Source organism: Meleagris gallopavo, chromosome 14 (genome assembly GCF_000146605.3).
Source record: "Meleagris gallopavo isolate NT-WF06-2002-E0010 breed Aviagen turkey brand Nicholas breeding stock chromosome 14, Turkey_5.1, whole genome shotgun sequence".
Lineage (NCBI taxonomy): Eukaryota > Metazoa > Chordata > Aves > Galliformes > Phasianidae > Meleagris > Meleagris gallopavo.
The window spans coordinates 13,125,147-13,138,239 of NC_015024.2; the positions used below are offsets into that span (position 1 = coordinate 13,125,147).

The 13,093-nt window shown below is 46.3% G+C and overlaps 1 protein-coding gene across 1 annotated transcript in view; it reads left to right on the plus strand.

The window, feature by feature from the left end:
- Positions 1-3,170: 3,170 nt before the first annotated feature.
- The window catches only part of SYNPR (synaptoporin), a 30,190-nt gene continuing 20,267 nt past the window's right edge, over positions 3,171-13,093 (plus strand). Inside the window, exon 1 of the mRNA XM_003210163.4 lies at positions 3,171-3,439. Within this exon, the coding sequence (XP_003210211.1) occupies positions 3,416-3,439 (24 nt within the window). The 5' untranslated portion in view covers positions 3,171-3,415. The remainder of the gene's footprint in view (positions 3,440-13,093) is intronic.

The following is a 13,093-nucleotide window of genomic DNA, read 5'->3' on the forward strand; positions in this document are numbered from 1 at the left end:
TTTTTTGCACTGGAGTAAATCAGGAAGAAGTCAACAGAATCAAGCCCTGAGCGCTTTCAGCAACATGCTCATTTAAATTGGATGCAAGAGGGTGTCTGTGTTTACATTTGGCCTGCCAAGAATCTCTGTTTCAGAAACTGGCTTACATAATATGTCAAAATTGGTTTACTCATTAGCATTGCAAACGGTGTGAAACAAGCCCCAGATTGATAAACTCTCAGCAATATTTGCATCCCGAGCCGAGTGGCACAGGGGGAGGGGAGGTTCATTAGGAAGCATTCCATTTCCACCAGGAAAGCAAACGGTTTCCAGTTATAACTCAGACTTCGTTAATTTTCTGTCTTCCCAAATTTAAATAAAGATTGAGAGGGAAATGTGAAAATCTCTGTTGGCAAGCAGACAGCCTGTGTGTGTGTGTGCTGCTGGGTGGGCAGGCTTTGCACAGTAGTGTTCCAGGTGGCTGCAGCCCCTCTGCCAGGCTCCAACCTCCTTGCACAATCCTTTACAGCATGGCTGGGATGGATGTTCTGGTATTGCTCATCAGCTCCTCCAAATGGTGCATGGGCACTAATGGAGCTGCCTGCTCCTACACAGCACAGCCTCAGAGCTGGGGAGTGTGGAGCTGTGTGCTGCAGGTCTTCCAGCTTGTGGTGGGATGGGAAAAACATCCATCTCCACCATGCTGCTTGAGGTTTAGCAGGCATCTATAAAACTGGAAGCACGTGTGAGTGTGGACAGAGCTGCTGAGGTGGGGTGAGCAATGGACAGAGTAAAGCAGCCCAGCATTAACAGATGCTGAGTGTAACTTGCATTACTCCATCCTTTCTGGCTACCCCTGAATCTCTTGAGCCCTCGGGTGATGTGGCAAAGCTGGCAGGAATCTGCTGGATGTGTGCAGCTTTCAGTGGTATCTAAGGGATTTGGGAGCTTAACTTCCATGAAGCTCTTAAGTCTGCTGTGAAACTCCCAACTTAATCAGAAGCAGAAAGCTCTGATGCAGCACAAAGTGTCCAAGCAGTGCTGGCATTAGTGGAGTCCGTTTTTATGCTATAAGTGATAATGCACCATCCCATATTTCAGAACAAGTTTTGCAAGGGGATCTGCTACAGCCAATGAAAGCACCTGCTGCAGGTCCTGCAGCATCCTGATGGGATGAGTTTGGCACCGTCAGCCAACACCGACACATCCATCATCAGCAGTGTTCATGGCATTTGTGGCATGTCACTGTTGCAGAAAGAAAAATAAGTTTGGAGCTCTCTGTGGTCTCAAAGTCTGCAGTACAGTGTTGATTGAAAGCACTATGGTACAAGATAGGTCATCACTTATTGCAGCCCCCTGTGCTCCTGCTGGACCTGTGTCCTGCACCTCACATCTCAAGTGGGCACGTGGTTTGGAAAACCAAGGATTGGCAGCTGGCAGAGCAACCTCTGCACAACCATTGTAACGATGCTTTTCAATGCTTCCAAAAACTTCAGTGAGGTTTTTGAGCAGTAGCAACCGCGTAGCTGATGATAATGCAGATGTGGGGTGGGAAGGGGTGATAAAATGATCTCACTGAAAAATGAGGGTGAGAGATGCTGGCACACTGCTTACTGTCACACCTCACCGTGAGAGGCTGTTCTGTGTGAGATGCAGCCACAGACCTGAATACAGTGCAAAAAATCTGAGAGCAATGGGAGCCAACTGCTGCCCAGATCTGCAGAGCAAAGGCACCAAGTAGCTTGTTTCGTTTCCAGGGCTGGCACTTGGGTAGGCAGCAGTAGGCAGATGTTTTCACCTACGCTCAAACACACCAAGCAGAGAGCAGTGCTTCCACATCTCTCCTTGGAGAAGTCAGCACTGTGACATCTCATTGCAGCACTGGCAGAGGGCTGTATCTGCTGGGAAGGGCCACATCATCAAGAGTGACACATGGCAGAGTTACTCCCACCCATGGGAAAGAGATGCAGAGGTTTGGTGCTCGTTGGGCTGAGTATGAGCATCCTCTGTGCCCAGAGCCAGGAGCAGTGGCCCTAAATGGACAAACTGGGCTGAAATTCGATAATTTGGACTTCGCCTTGACATTTTTCCTATGTTTTTAGTTCTTCTCATGCAATCATAATTCCAAATCACTAAGGAAAAGTAAATGCGCTCACATCTTGCTTTGCAGAGAACTGTTGTTGCCCAGCAGGTGTTTCTGTATGCCAGCATGTAACTTCTGTCTGCAAATAAAAAGAGAAAGTTGGCATTGTGTTTCATCTATTAAGTCATGTTTATTTGCATATATTTGTTGCAGAGCATGGAAAAGAGGGAAGAACAGTGCTAAGCCCAGTAAAATAATAAAATAAAACAGCATAGAGTGTGAATCGTGGTCTCAGTTACACAAAACACTGCTGGGGTGATGGGAGCTCTTGTGAAAAGGCAGAGCTTTGTGTCTGAAGACAGAGAGGGGCCCACAGCCCTCCTTGGCAGCAGTGTGGCTCTGTGCTGGGGGCAGCAGCTCTACATAGCCTGGGGTGTGGTGCTGCTGCTGAGAGCTGCTGGCTGGCAGATGTGGGAGGCAATGAGCTGTGCTGCTGCTGTGGTCCCCCAGCAAACAGGGATGGGGAAGATTTCTTTGGGATAAATGGACAGCATGAAACTTTTCCCTAATAGGTGGGAGGGGGTTTTCCATAATTGTCTCTGATGTGCAAAAAGTGAAAAAAGCTCGTGTTCAAGGCAAACCGTCTGGAGGTCCACTCCTGTGAGAATGCAGGAGATGTTCAGTGCACATTACTGTAAATAAGAGCTGAAAGATCATCTCCTCTATTCCTGATGGGCTCCGTGCCGGGCAGCTCTCTGAGGTGGGTAGGTCTACCCTGTACAGCAAGGCGCCCCAAAAGCTCCGAGCCAGCCCTGCAACGAAGAGGCACTGCTCTGATGGCACTCTGCAGGTGTCAGATGTGGAGGCTCTTTCAGCTCAGCACAACTTTAGCCCAGAACCGTGGAGTGTTTCTTTCCTACAGAGCGTGCATTCAGAACAAAGCAATGCTGTTCGGTGGTGGGGAGGACGGGGCTGCACCTTCAGCACGCCGTTGTGCTACCTGCACCACAGCAATGCAATCAGCCCCTCACCACGGGGAAAGTGTTCCGTCTCTTTACTTAGGCTGTGTGTAGTCGCTGTCTGATAATATGACCATTTTGCCATCCCTCTGCAAATAAGGCTGAGGCTGCTGCCTGATTGGTATATCATCTCACTTTCTCTCAGCATTGATTTTCTTGCTCTCCTTATTTGCTTCATAAAAAGAGAGACGAGGAGCTGGTGCTTGTTCCCTCCCTCCCTCCCTCTCTCTCTCCCTCTCCACTGTGAGAAGCTTTTGGGAGCCTTTATTTTTAGTATGAGACAAACCTTGCTTTATTTCAGGAGACGCAAGTTGGATTATAAACCCTTTTGTAAATGTGTATGGTGATATTTGCTCCGGTAAGTTCTTCTATGATTATCTATTTATTTGTGTAGCCGTGCTGGTCTGGGGAAGAAGTGAGGTTTTAAAGGAATGGCAAAGCCCACCAAATTGTTTTGCAGGTTGGGTTTCTTTGTGCTCCCATGCTGAGCCCAACTGTTCTGTGGTTTTTAGGTACATGGAAAATATTTTTGGTCTGTGTTTTGCATTGCAGAGGGGGGTGCCTGCTTTGAAAACTTGTTTTGCGCTTCATTTTACGGCAGAAATGTGGAAAGTGGGGATTAAAGGGAAAAGGGATTCCAATTTGTCGTGTTTCTTCCAGCATTTTTTTTAATCAAAGGCTCCTCAAAAATAACACAGAAACGTTTGCTACAAAAGAGCAGTGAGAGCTGTTTAATATTGATCATCCTGAAGTACGAACATCAGACTGCCTATTTCCTTAGGAAGATTAAAGTACGGCAGGTGGGCAGCAACATGCTCCTCATCAAAATGCATTGCTGAAATAAAGAAAATCTTTAAAGTAATTAAGGACGTGGAGTTCTTTTCGGAGTGTTACACCATTAATACAGGTCAATGTACTGTTGCTCTGACTCTGCTGTGCACGGCTCTGCAGCCTCGTAGCTCCGCGCTCTCAGCTAACTTGGAGACCTCTTTGTTACCTGTAAATAACAGCAAGGTGCGGTGATTTATCTCCCCCCCTTGCAGCTCCTGGTGTGCTTCCCAGGCAGCGCAAGGCAGCCCTTGGAACAATGTGGCTGAGGAAAGCAAGATGTGTATCTGCAGCACATCCAGGCTGCCTGATAAATATTTGCATTTGATGCGTTATATTCATTAATTTATTGGCACTTTCATTCTTTTGTGGTTGAGTCTGATCCATGGGAGTCAATCACGTTGGTGCTTCAGAAGTCTTTCAGAACTCTAGCTGTAGCTGCTTTGAGAACATGAAAATTCACGTATCAAACCCAGAATAATCCACCTACACTCATGATGCCGGGCCATGCTAATAGATATGAGGTGTGCTCCAGTAGGGCTGCAACTGGCTTTATTAAACCCGTCAGAGAAGGTGAGGATGTTGTGCTGGCAGAGCAGGCTGAACTCATCCAGAGAGAAATTTCAGATTGGCAATAACTGCTTAGTCATTTTAAGCTGCTTTTGGACCAGCTTAATTGTTCCAGTGTTGTTTCAATGTAGAGGAGCTGAACTTGGCTTCCCAGCTGTGCGCGGAGCAGCTCAGGACCACGCTGGGCTCCTAAGGACTGCATGGTGGTTGGGTGCGGCTGTGCTGAGCGTTGCATGGGAAGCCCACACCTCAGGTTCTGCTGCCTGAAACTGGATTCATACGTGCCCAGTTCTGTGGCTTTTCAATTTTCACATCGTTGCTATCTCATAAAACCATGTATATTTATCCCATTTATATGCATTCCTGTGAATATATGTGTGTAACAGTGGTTGCCTTTTCCCAATCATTTGATTTCTCAGGTGTGGAGAGCGTGAGTGTCTGAGCAGCACGCTTTCTAAGCATAATCCTGCTTGCCTGAGGATTGCTTTAAATATTTCCAGCTTTGGTGCATGGCTCAGTGTGGTAACCTTCAGGTGAGCAGAGTGATGGGTAAAGAGCATATTTGGTGACCCTGGAGGGGCAGCATTGGCTGCAATGAAGTGAGGACGTGGCTTCTGCTTCCAGCCCTGCAAAACGAAGGGCTGGGGTTTCTGTACCGTGTTACTTCTCATAGCAGGGGTGCCAGACTTCCCTGAAAGCTGGGCATGCTGTGGTTTATTAAGAAGACAATTCAGCTTGTCTATATAGATTGGAAGCAGGAAAAGTGTCCAAGCTGGTGAGACTCCTGGTGTCATCCTGCTCCTGGAAGGCAGCTCATTGGAGGCCAAGGGACTGTAAGGCACTGCACGAGCCATGTGGCTGAGTCCATCACTGCAAACCTTTCGTTGGCAGAGGAGCTTGTGGTGAAGCAGAAATGATCCTTTTGGCTCCAAATGCTGTTCCTACAGTATAAGGCCAAGACAAACTTGGGGTAGCAGGAAAGCTTGCCTCACTCCCTATGTTGTGCATGCAAAAGTCTTCCATGCTTGTGGTTTTCCACCAGTCACCTTCTGCCCATGCTAATGCTGCAATGCTATCTCTTTGTAGCAGGTGCATTAGGGTCTGGAAGATGTTGGAAATGTTATTTTAGGGCTGTGTGGATCCTGGGGAGCTGCTTCTCTGCCTCATCGGCTGTGGCATCTAGCAGCTCCAGCAGTTCCTAGAGAAATTCCTCAAGCTCTTAGAAGATTGATTTCTTAAATACCTCCTTCTGAATGCCAGATACATTTTTTTAGCCAAGTCCTTGGAAGACTTAATGAATGCTTTCCTCACCTCTGTTAATCCTGTTCAGACCGATAGGTGCCCCATGGGGAGAAAGGTATTTGTGCTGGTACTGGATAGCAGCTGCCTGTCACTGCCCGTGGTGGCAGGTGGTGTTTTATTTTTCGTGTCATTCTTGATTAGGAGTTCCTGTATAACTATATGGCCATTTTTTTTTCAGGGAACATTTCCCTGTATGGAGAGTGGCAGATGGCAACTTGACCCAGAGGTTGGTCTTTCTTGGTTTTGCCTTTGGGTTCCCTATCCTTCAGCAAGCTGAGCACAAATCCTTCCTAACAGCAGTGTGGACTGTGAGCTCAGACCCTGCTCCTTGACATGGGCTGTGACAACAAGTGCCACGTGCCTGCCCCTATGTGAGCAACTATGGGCACTGGGCACTGTCCCTGGTGCCAGCTCCAGGGAAGTGGAAGGGAGAAGCGGTGCTGGGCTGCACAGTAGGCTGGGCATTGATGGCAGAACAGTGCAGAACTTGCTCAGTTGGTGTTCAATTAGGTGTCCAGTACAAGTGGGGGTCTGGCTCTGCTTGTCTGTGGTTTGCAAAGGTAATCATGACCCTGGGCCCAAGGGGATATTCAGAGTCCTTGAACTTGCAATGAAACTCTTTGTTTTGTATTTGGGGCCAGAATACTGAATACCATCAAAATCTTCAGCCTTCCTCTCCTGTCATGTCCAACCTATTATTTTGTAAGGGGAAAGAAAAAAGGTAAAGGATAGAAAGGAAAACAAGATATGCTGAGCCCTTCTGTACAGACAAGGGAGGAGACAGGTGGTCAGCATGAGGTGTGGGATTTGCTGCGCTGCTCCTGTCCTTTCCCAGGCACGGTGGTGGAGCTGTCTGTCTGTCTGTGCCACACACAGGCTGTCTGTCTGGGTGGAAGGGGTCCTGCCACCTGGATGGCTGTGCAGTGCTCATCTGTCACCAAACTTCCCTGGCACCCTGGCAAAGCAAATATGCTGCAGCAGGCTTGAAAGCTGTAAACATATGGGCACTAACAACAGATTAACTGAGTGATTTAGTTTAAGGGGCTTGGTAGATTACCATAAAATGTATCTTAATTAGAAAAGCAATCAAACTTGCACAGAGTCAATGAGGACAAAACGTCCCTGTTGGCAGCAGCACTACATCCCCCAGGCCAAGGGATGGAGGTGTCAATGGATGGGACTTGTGCCCACATTGGGAGGCTTGGGGGTTTTGCTGCTGTTTGCCCACTGTGGCTATGGGTATAGGATGCCTTCATGCTGAATTATTTGTTCTTGGACCACGAGGTCATCCAGCAAACTGCTCAGAATGAGGCTGATGGTGAACTTGGATGCCTTCAGCAGCATCAACGAACCAGAAACTGCTGAAGGTGAAAGAGTAGAGCATTTTCACATTTTCCTTGAAAATGTGTGCAATTACCTAAAGACATATTTGAGTGTTTGCCATGTATAGCACAGCTGGTCCCAGATAAAGAACTGGGGCTTCTAAGTGCTACCATAACACAAATAATTAATAAGTCTATTTTCCCTCACTGTGTTCTCTTGTTTTTAGTGAACATGACCATAATTAGCTTTTACCTGATTCTGAATTTATAGCATGTTCAAAAGCTATCTTTTCATTCTGCATGTGTTTTCTTTGCTTCCTTATTTTATTGGCCCCAGTTTTACTCAACAGGCCTGAATCTGCTGATGTAAAAGCTGGATAATCATCTCCAGCAGCACAGGTATAAAGACTGCAAAAGTCTAAAAGATATTGATGCATTATTGGTTTGGAACAAGTGCCTGCTTTTCTCCTGGCTCTGGAAGGATGTGAAGTACACTGGGAAGTGGCACAGAAGATGCACAGCAGCTGCTGGCAGTTGAGAGAAAGGAAAAGATGCCTGATTATTTTAGAATTGGCAGTATTTTAAAACATGGGGGAAGTGGGGAACATTCAGGCCAGGGGTTGCCAAGTTTCTTTTGTTACCTCTTTCTGTGCTTAGAAACAGATTTCAGGGAACATCAGTGAAAGGGCATGAGAAGAAAAAGGGAGAAGGTGTGGAGGAACATGGGATGGGGGAGGATGGAGAGGAAACTGGGATAACTTAAAACAAGCAGATGGAGTGTATCAAGAGCCAGTGAGATAAGAAAGCATTGTTGGTTTTTGGCTTTTCAATTTAAGGATACTTTTATTACTGTTTCCTAAAGATGTTCATGTTAAGGTGTTACTCTTTATTATTTAGCCCTAAGAAGGAGAGCAATGCCACCTCTAGGGACGGAGTAAGAGGAGAAAAGGAAAAGAAGAGGAAAGTGAGGTTTTAATTTTGAAAATGTTTCTTGCTCAAAATGTTCCCCATGAATTCCCAGAGCTCAACAAGGCAAGCATTCATTTGTTGCCCCATCGTTTTAATTATTAGAAACGAAATTATTTTCACCATGTGTGCTGCTAGCTAGCCAGGAGCAAATTCTTCTTTCAGCCCTTTGCACAGAGCTGGGTGCTGAGGTCAGAGCCAGCACCAATGGAATTTTCCATCCAAAACTGCTTTGAGAGAAAAGGATGGGTCGTGTGTGGGATGCTGAGCGCAGCCCAGGCCTTCCTCCATCACAGGAGTGCCATGGAAAAGTGAGGTCTGGAGCAAGAGGGGCACATCTGCCATGGTCAGGACAACCACCATGGTTAGGACAGCCACCATGGGTCTTGGTGGCCAGGACTGGCTGTACATATGCTTTCTGGAAAAGCAGCCATGTTCTCCAAAAGGAGAGCCTGGATACCCAGCGTTGCTGCTCGTAAAGATGTTGAGATACTGGAAAATGGGAAAGCACAGCCAGCTGTCCTATCAAAGAGCACTGCTGGGGGTATGGGAAGGAAGCGAGGCCTCATTGCTTAGCAATTTGAAAGCACTCTCAAATCCTCACGGGACAAAGCTGTTGTGCTGGTTTATTCATCCCAAGGGCTCTCTGGATGCCTTCCCAACCTAAATAATTTTCACCCATTTCCTTAATTCAGCTTGAGAAATGAGAACTGAGTGCCGGCATGCTTGCTCAGGGAGCAGATGACACTGGGTAGTGGCACAGCAGCACTGGGGCTGAGAGGAAGCTGCTAATGGCCTCTGATGAGCACCAAGGTGATAATAATGAGGGTGGTGCCCTTTCACTCACCCAGAGAATCTTAGCAAAAGTATAATCCCTGCTAGTCAATGGGCGATCATTAGGTCATAAATAATAGAGTGTGATTGAAAGACAGCACCTTTCCTGTAATAAATCACGCAGAGATGCTCCTGGCCTGGGGGGGGGGGGGAGAGGGGGTGTTCTTGCTGCAGCCCCATGCTGAAGTGTGCTGCATCTCCCAGCTGTTAGCATGGTCTGTGATTTACTGTACTCCCAAATCTCATTGCTGCATTTGGCTGCACTCACAGCAGGAGGATGCTCCACCACCACGGAGGTCTGCCAGCACTGAGGAAGATGGAAGGAATGATGATGGACGTTGGATAACATTTTTGTGGGCATGGTGGGGATGGGTTAACGATTGGACTAGATGATCTTGGTGGTCTCATCCAACCTTAAGGATTCTATGATTCTACGACAGAGGGAGGTGCTTTGTCCCAGTACCAGCCTAGTGCAAGGCAGGCAGTGTGTGTACGTGTGCAACATGTTGTAGGTTTTTTTATAAGCTGCATTTGTATTCTGCTGGCCTCCATTGCTGCCAGACATATGGGACAGTTGTGGTTCTTGCTGAGGCCCTAGGGCTGCAGTAGCCATCGTGGGATTTAGTAACATTAAGTTTTGGGGCACTTTCCTTTTTCAGAGTGTTTCACATGTGGATGCTGCTCAGCCTTAAGGTAAATCCCTGTGTTTATTGGAGGGAGTAAATCCTACTTAGCACTGGTTTGTATCACACTCTGTACATGGTTATGTTACATGGTTGGGCCATTTTAAACCCAGACATTTCTAAACCCACCCAGTAGATAAGGAAACAAGCAACTGTCGAACTGCTTTAATTTTATAATTAAATCTGTGTACTCATACCACAGTAATTCTTATATGATCAGTCTCTCAAGCCTGCACAAAACATCAGGGAGCAGGAGCAGAACTGGATTTACACGTGAACCTTCTCAGCGCAGGGCTGGGTGAGCATCCCTATCAAGGGCATGGCAGCTGCCTCTGTGTGCCAGCAGGCTGGAAAAGTCTTCAGGCCCAAAAAGGAGTTCATTTCCCTGCTGAAGTGGCATGTGTCACAGCATGAGTTATTCAGGGATCGTATGCAGAAATGAAACAAATCTGTGTCACTTGTGTTCTCATCTCCTTAAAGAAGAGGGTACGAATATGGAGATACGAAGGCTGCAGGTCCTCGTAAATGTCTTCAATTATCTCAGATCTTTGGCCAGTGGTTGGAGGGGCTGAAGCAGCTTAACATCTCTCCTCACTTGTGTGAGTGGCTTTGTTCACTGACGACTTTTCGTTTCACTGAGTCCAAGAGATGTTGACATACATCTTTATTTTCTGCCTGTTAACTCTTCCGTGCAAGCTGCCAACCTTAGCATTAGCTTTCAACTTTATGGCTGACCCATTAAACATTGGATGAAACATCTCATCAGCTTGCATTACATTTTGAACTTAATAAATAGGAAAGGCATTACACAGATTCTGTCTGGCCATCTGGAGGAACAATGTTCCTTAGCTCAACGAATAGCTGTCTAATCCTCTCATATACAGTTTGGTTTTATTCCATTAAAATATAATGAGAAAAGACTACCATACCATTATGTGGTGGGACTAAATGGGATTTTTAGAGTAATCAATGAAAATGAGTAAAAAAGATAAAGATTTTCTTCAAAGAAAAATAGAGAAAATTGTCTCCTTGGGATTAAAGTATTGTAGAACCAAATTATTATAGCACAATCTTTACTCACTAAAAATACCCCAGTTTCATTTCCATAAATCTTTCCATTAAGAATCAAATGAAGTATTTTTTTTTGTTTTAAAAATGCAAAGTATTACATGAAATACTCTGCTTTAAGCTGAGGATGCCACAGGGCTGCTCTCTGATGGTCTGGAGGATTTTCTCTCCCACCTCCAATAGTGACCCCAGAAACTCTCCCAGAGGATATAGGAGAGCCACTTGAATGGCCTCAGGGCTGTCCAGCCTGCCCTTGGATGTCTCCAAGGACAGGGAATCCACCAGTTCTCTGCGCAAGCTGTGCCACTGCTTCACTGCCCTTACTGTAAAAAACTTCTTTATATCCAATCTAAATCTCCCCTCTTAGTCTGGAACCATTTCCCCTTGTCCGATCACAACAGACCCTGCTACAGACTCTGTTCTCCTTTTTCTTATAGCCCCCCTTTAGCAGGTTTGCTTCTTGCAATGCTGCTGTTTATTTCTAAGGAGGCACACTAAATCCTGGCAATTAGTGGACAATTGCTCTAGGCTTTCTTTTTCAGCAGAAGGAGAATATATTTCAGCTTGCTCCCTGGACAGTTGTTGGAGGAAAATGAGTCCTGCTAGTCATCGCCTCCCCCCAGCACTGCTGCCCACCCAATTCATCAACCAGTCAAGCTGATATAATTAGGAATCCCAAAGTCAATAATCTGATAATCTCCAGCGAACAAGGCTTGTATGTAGGAGAAGTGATTCCAGGAAGTCTGCAGCTCAGATCCTTGGAGGAAAGATGCCAGATTTTAAAAAGGAAACAGGCAGAAAGCCGGAGGGGAGAGTGCTCCCTAATTTTCACTGGTGACTTACTTTGGACTATCGGCTCTACACTAAATGTTTTCCCGTAGAGTCATTTAGTGCCTTTGAATCTTCTCTTTACAGCCTTAATAATGACGTTTGGCTGCTGGTTGCATTCCATAAATAAATGATTGGAGCACTGCAAGGCTGTGCAGGGAGCGATGCTGGCTGCAGGGCAGGGGATGCTTCTCAGGTGTGAGCCTGGCCTTAGTGAGCAAGGAGGAGGTGTAAAGCCACGCCGTGTTTGGCACATGCTACTTTGGGATGGAGATCCAAAGAAGGAGAAGACTTATATCCAAAAGCCGTGCCAGGAAGCTTTGGCTTTGTGAAACACTTCCAATGTGTAAGGTGGCTGATGGAAGAGTAGGTGTCTAAGTATTGCACCTTGCTTTTCCAAAGCATCAGATGTTCCCTTTGGCTTTTCATTGCTGAGGAAGGACTGGGCCTAGGATCTCTCCTGGAAGGGAAAAGCAAGTGGCTTATGTAAAAGTTTCATCAATTTTAAGTGACAGTGTTATCTTACTAACACGATGTTTTAACTGCAGTGCTTCTATGTAAGCCTTTTAGCTTGCCATGTTCTGCCTTCCTCTGGCTCTCATGGCCAACCTGTTGCTCAGCAGGCATTGAGGGGAATGCTCTGAAGGCCAAGCATGGAGAAATGGTAGGAAATTGTCCCATTTGTCATTCCTGTGGCAGGAGGAGTAATGTATGGAGCTGCTGCTGCCTGCCTGGGGCACAGGCGGAACATGGGTTCCTTGGGGACCCTTGTGCCCCTAACCCAGGGTGCAGGAGGGACCAGCACTGGGGCTGAAATGATGTTTATTATTGCACGGTGCCATAATAAATATAATTTCTATTGGTTAAGCTAGGTCATAGGACTTACCTGTCTTTCATACAAAAATATACTGGTTTGGTGGTGATGTTGATAGTTGGACCTTATGATCTCCAAGGTCTTTTCCAACCTTAACGATTCTATGATTTCATGAGACAGTAGCACAGGGTAAGGCTGCACAGTCGTAGAGAGACTATCACCATTATAAAGTAGGGGATGGGGTGTTCGTCGGCATACACAAAGGAACCACCATCTTCAGAGACATGCTGCCTTGCTGGAGAAAGTCTTGTGGCAGGTGGGAGCATACATAGGAGCAATATGATGCCCCAAGGGCACTGTGCTGCTCCTGGCTGCTCCTTGGAGAACTGCCTTCATATATAATAAGAGGCAGAGGCTGACCATATGCTGAGATAGATCTAGTATAAAGGGGAAAAGCCATAGACATGCAGGGTGCAGATGGGATGAGCGCTGAGTGTGGATTTATAGGCAAAGAGTAACTAGGAACATAGGGAAATGCTTTCCCTTTCTCCATAAACTTTTCAATTTCAGAGAGATGAGGTTCAATAAAATTATCTTGCAGATGGAAGTTTTATTGAATCTGGCCCATAAAGCTCCCATTATGGGGTTTACAACTTCTATTTACACAAATCCTGCTATAATAAAATACAACGGTGTTTACAGCATTCCTGCAACTGCCACAGAATTACAGCATGCACAAAACCCACCCAGTAAATCTTGGCTTAATTCACTGACAACAGAAAGCAGCAAAACTTGGG